This window comes from Oncorhynchus mykiss, unplaced genomic scaffold (genome assembly GCF_013265735.2).
Source record: "Oncorhynchus mykiss isolate Arlee unplaced genomic scaffold, USDA_OmykA_1.1 un_scaffold_144, whole genome shotgun sequence".
NCBI lineage: Eukaryota > Metazoa > Chordata > Actinopteri > Salmoniformes > Salmonidae > Oncorhynchus > Oncorhynchus mykiss.
In genome coordinates this window covers 541,501-547,500 of record NW_023493665.1, presented here as the reverse complement: position 1 = coordinate 547,500, position 6,000 = coordinate 541,501, and the positions used below count along the sequence as shown (strand labels likewise).

The 6,000-nt window shown below is 45.1% G+C and overlaps 1 protein-coding gene across 1 annotated transcript in view; it reads left to right on the top strand.

The window, feature by feature from the left end:
* The window catches only part of gpc5a (glypican 5a), a 306,601-nt gene that overhangs the window by 129,355 nt on the left and 171,246 nt on the right, over nt 1–6,000 (top strand). Inside the window, exon 7 of the mRNA XM_036972358.1 lies at nt 2,240–2,360. Coding sequence (XP_036828253.1) covers nt 2,240–2,360 — 121 coding nt within the window. The remainder of the gene's footprint in view (nt 1–2,239; nt 2,361–6,000) is intronic.

Below are 6,000 nucleotides of genomic sequence, written 5' to 3'. Positions count from 1 at the left end.
TGTTGAAATAATCATCCTCTATCCAGTGTTGTATTAATCATCCTCTCTCCAGTGTTGAAATAATCATCCTCTCTCCAGTGTTGTGTTAATCATCCTCTCTCCAGTGTTGTGTTAATCATCCTCTCTCCAGTGTTGAATTAATCATCCTCTCTCCAGTGTTGAATTAATCATCCTCTCTCCAGTGTTGAATTAATCATCCTCTCTCCAGTGTTGAATTAATCATCCTCTCTCCAGTGTTGTGTTAATCATCCTCTCTCCAGTGTTGTGTTAATCATCCTCTCTCCAGTGTTGTGTTAATCATCCTCTCTCCAGTGTCCTCTACTACTACTACTACTACTACTGATGCTACTACTACTACTACTACTAATACTACTACTACTGATGCTACTGCTACTACTACTACTACTACTGATGCTTCTACTACTACTACTGATACTACTACTACTACTACTACTGATGCTACTACTACTACTACTAATACTACTACTACTGATGCTACTACTACTACTACTACTAATACTACTACTACTGATGCTGCTACTACTACTACTACTACTAATACTACTACTACTACTACTGCTACTACTACTGATGCTACTACTACTACTGATGCTACTACTAATACTACTACTACTGATGCTACTACTACTACTACTGCTACTACTACTGATGCTACTACTACTACTGATGCTACTACTAATACTACTACTACTGATGCTACTACTACTACTACTACTACTACTACTGATACTACTACTACTACTACTGATGCTACTACTACTACTACTGATACTACTACTACTACTACTACTGATACTACTACTACTACTATTACTACTACTGATACTAATACTACTACTGATGCTGCTACTATTACTACTGCTGCTACTATTACTATTACTACTACTACTGATGCTACTACTATTACTGTTACTACTACTACTGATACTACTACTACTACTGATGCTACTACTACTACTACTACTACTACTACTGATGCTACTACTACTACTACTAATACTACTACTACTGATGCTACTACTACTACTACTGCTACTACTACTGATGCTACTACTACTACTGATGCTACTACTAATACTACTACTACTGATGCTACTACTACTACTACTACTACTGATACTACTACTACTACTACTGATGCTACTACTACTACTACTGATACTACTACTACTACTACTACTGATACTACTACTACTACTATTACTACTACTGATACTAATACTACTACTGATGCTGCTACTATTACTACTGCTGCTACTATTACTATTACTACTACTACTGATGCTACTATTACTGTTACTACTACTACTGATACTACTACTACTACTGATGCTACTACTACTACTACTACTACTACTACTGATGCTACTACTACTACTACTAATACTACTACTACTGATGCTACTGCTGCTACTACTACTACTGATGCTACTACTACTACTACTACTGATACTAATACTACTACTACTACTACTACTGCTGCTGCTGCTGCTACTACTACTACTACTACTACTGATACTACTACTACTACTACTACTGATACTACTACTACTACTATTACTACTACTGATACTAATACTACTACTGATGCTACTACTACTACTACTACTACTACTACTGATGCTACTGCTGCTACTACTACTACTGATGCTACTGCTGCTACTACTACTACTACTACTACTACTACTACTACTACTACTACTACTACTACTACTACTGATGCTACTGCTGCTACTACTACTACTACTACTGATGCTGCTTCTACTACTACTCTGTCTTTCTTTGACTCTAGGTTCTGCTGGCCAGGTTTGTCTGTCTGTCTGTCTTTCTCAGACTCTAGGTTCTGCTGGCCAGGTTTGTCTGTCTGTCTGTCTTTCTCTGACTATAGGTTCTGCTGGCCAGGTTTGTCTGTCTGTCTTTCTCTGACTCTAGGTTCTGCTGGCCAGGTTTGTCTGTCTGTCTTTCTCTGACTCTAGGTTCTGCCTGCCAGGTTTGTCTTCTCTGACTCTAGGTTCTGCCTGCCAGGTTTGTCTTTCTTTGACTCTAGGTTCTGCCGGCCAGGTTTGTCTGTCGTCTGTCTGTCTTTGAAGTGTTTTACTAAAACCTCCTGAGGCCATCTGAGGACACTTCAGTTAAACTCCTTCATTCATCCATCCCCCTGTCTTCAAGCCTCTCTTCTTCCCTCCTCTAACCCTCTCCTCTCTCCTCCTCCCTCCAGCTATACTCTGAGAGTGGTGGGTAATGGAATCAAGGCCCAGACTGCTAATCCAGAGGTTAAAGTGAAGGAAGGGGACCCAGTCATCCATCAGATCATTGATAAACTCAAGCACATCAATCAGGTGAGTTATCCCACCTCCACTCAGACCCAGTCTGACCCAGTCAGACCCGAACCCTGCTCAGATCCCAGCAGCAGACTCTCCCAGCTCAGAGGAACGATACAGCCTCCAGACACAGAGATTTGTGTAGATTTGTGTAGAATGGCTAGATTGTTTCCACAATTTCCACAATGTCCCACAATAATGTATTTATCTGGGTCAAAGATGCCCCACTATAATGTATTTATCTGGGTCAAAGATGCCCCACTATAATGTATTAATCTGGGTCAAAGATGCCCCACTATAATGTATTAATCTGGGTCAAAGATGCCCCACTATAATGTATTAATCTGGGTCAAAGATGCCCCACTATAATGTATTTATCTGGGTCAAAGATGCCCCACTATAATGTATTTATCTGGGTCAAAGATGCCCCACTATAATGTATTAATCTGGGTCAAAGATGCCCCACTATAATGTATTTATCTGGGTCAAAGATGCCCCACAATAATGTATTAATCTGGGTCAAAGATGCCCCACTATTCGACCCCAAACACAGACCCTAACCCCTAACCCTAACCCCTAACCCTCTAACCCTAACCCTAACCCTAACCCTCTAACCCCCTAACCCCTAACCCCTAACCCTCTAACCCCCTAACCCCTAACCCCTAACCCCTAACCCCTAACCCTAACCCCTAACCCCTAACCCTAACCCCTAACCCTCTAACCCTAACCCTAACCCTAACCCTCTAACCCCTAAACCCCTAACCCCTAACCCCCTAACCCCTAACCCCTAACCCCTAACCCTCTAACCCTAACCCTCTAACCCCCTAACCCCTAACCCCTGACCCCTAACCCCTAACCCCTAACCCTGAACAAATGTAAAAACAAATACAAATGTTCAGAAATATTTTCTTCAAACTTTTTTGCACAAGAATATAATTTATATAATACGTTAGGATCCTCAGCAAACGTTCAGGTTTCGACTTTTAGGAAGATGAAGCTGTGTGGAATAGTTGGGGGGAAAGGATGAAGCTGTGTGGAATAGTTGGGGGGAAAGGATGAAGCTGTGTGGAATAGTTGGGGAAAAGGATGAAGCTGTGTGGAATAGTTGGGGGGAAAGGATGAAGCTGTGTGGAATAGTTGGGGAAAAGGATGAAGCTGTGTGGAATAGTTGGGGGAAAAGGATGAAGCTGTGTGGAATAGTTGGGGAAAAGGATGAAGCTGTGTGGAATAGTTGGGGGAAAAGGATGAAGCTGTGTGGAATAGTTGGGGGAAAAGGATGAAGCTGTGTGGAATAGTTGGGGAAAAGGATGAAGCTGTGTGGAATAGTTGGGGGGAAAGGATGAAGCTGTGTGGAATAGTTGGGGGGAAAAGGATGAAGCTGTGTGGAATAGTTGGGGGAAAGGATGAAGCTGTGTGGAATAGTTGGGGGAAAGGATGAAGCTGTGTGGAATAGTTGGGGGAAAAGGATGAAGCTGTGTGGAATAGTTGGGGGGAAAAGGATGAAGCTGTGTGGAATAGTTGGGGGAAAAGGATGAAGCTGTGTGGAATAGTTGGGGGGAAAGGATGAAGCTGTGTGGAATAGTTGGAGGAAAAGGATGAAGCTGTGTGGAATAGTTGGGGGGAAAAGGATGAAGCTGTGTGGAATAGTTGGGGGAAAAGGATGAAGCTGTGTGGAATAGTTGGGGGAAAAGGATGAACCTGTGTGGAATAGTTGGGGGGGAAAGGATGAAGCTGTGTGGAATAGTTGGGGGGAAAAGGATGAAGCTGTGTGGAATAGTTGGGGAAAAAGGATGAAGCTGTGTGGAATAGTTGGGGGAAAAGGATGAAGCTGTGTGGAATAGTTGGGGGGGAAAGGATGAAGCTGTGTGGAATAGTTGGGGGGAAAGATGAAGCTGTGTGGAATAGTTGGGGGGAAGGATGAAGCTGTGTGGAATAGTTGGGGGGAAGGATCAAGCTGTGTGGAATAGTTGGGGGAAAGGATGAAGCTGTGTGGAATAGTTGGGGGAAAAAGGTTTGTTGCTTTTTGAACATGGGGACGTTTGAAGTAGCAACTAGTAGAACAAACAAACATCGATTTGCTCAATTACAGTCAAAAAGGGGATGTTTTCTCTGAGAGCAAAATCTTCAAAAACGGACTCCTTTATTGTTTTTCTTTTGAAGAGAAATGAGTTCACGTTCCGTTTCATACTCATTACCAGGTAAAGCTGTTTCACGGGTTCTCAGTACACGGCACCAGAGAACGTTGAGGGACTAGGGAAACCACCGGTTCTCAGTACACGTCACCAAAGAACGTTGAGGGACTAGGGAAACCACTGGTTCTCAGTACACGGCACCAAAGAACGTTGAGGGACTAGGGAAACCACCGGTTCTCAGTACACGTCACCAAAGAACGTTGAGGGACTAGGGAAACCACTGGTTCTCAGTACACGGCACCAAAGAACGTTGAGGGACTAGGGAAACCACCGGTTCTCAGTACACGTCACCAAAGAACGTTGAGGGACTAGGGAAACCACTGGCTCTCAGTACACGGCACCAAAGAACGTTGAGGGACTAGGGAAACCACTGGCTCTCAGTACACGGCACCAAAGAACGTTGAGGGACTAGGGAAACCACCGGTTCTCAGTACACGGCACCAAAGAACGTTGAGGGACTAGGGAAACCACCGGTTCTCAGTACACGGCACCAGAGAACGTTGAGGGACTTGGGAAATCAATGAATACGTACTTAGAAACCTGTGTCTGTGTGTGGTACCGTGTGTGTGTGGTACCGTATGTCTGTGTGTGGTACCGTGTGTGTGTGGTACCGTATGTCTGTGTGTGGTACCGTATGTCTGTGTGTGGTACCGTGTGTCTGTGTGTGGTACCGTATGTCTGTGTGTGCCATGTTGAGGATGGACAGTACTTCATGTCAGCTGTGTTATGATGCCATGTTGAGGATGGACAGTACTTCATGTCAGCTGTGTTACGATGCCATGTGGAGGATGGACAGTACTTCATGTCAGCTGTGTTACGATGCCATGTTGAGGATGGACAGTACTTCATATCAGCTGTGTTACCATGCCACTATGTAGGGAATAGGGTACAACGAGCCATATGGGCCCTGCTTAAAAGAAATCCACAATGTAGGGAATAGGGTCCCATTTCAGACAACCCCTTGAACACCTTGAGAGCCCCCCATCAGAGCTGCCGCCTGACTCCGCAGCGTGCCTCCTGACTCCACAGCGTGCCTCCTGACTCCGCAGCGTGCCGCCTGACTCCGCAGCGTGCCGCCTGACTCCGCAGCGTGCCGCCTGACTCCGCAGCGTGCCGCCTGACTCCGCAGCGTGCCGCCTGACTCCGCAGCGTGCCGCCTGACTCCGCAGCGTGCCTTTTGCAGAGGAGAGGGAGGGTGATCTGGACTCGTCCTCTCCTGAAAGAACCACTGTGATTTAGAGGGCTGAGAGAGAGAGAGAGCCCTTTGTTCTCCTGGAAACACCCCTCTCTATCACAAGGCTGCATCCCAAACAGCACCCTCAATCCCTCGATAAAGGCCTACTTTTGGCCAGATCCCTGTGGGTTTCCCTATGGGTGCTGGTCTAAAGTAGTGCACTACACAGGGAATAGGGTGCCATTTGGGACACAGGCACTCTATCTGCTGTGATAACATGGATTACAGCAGT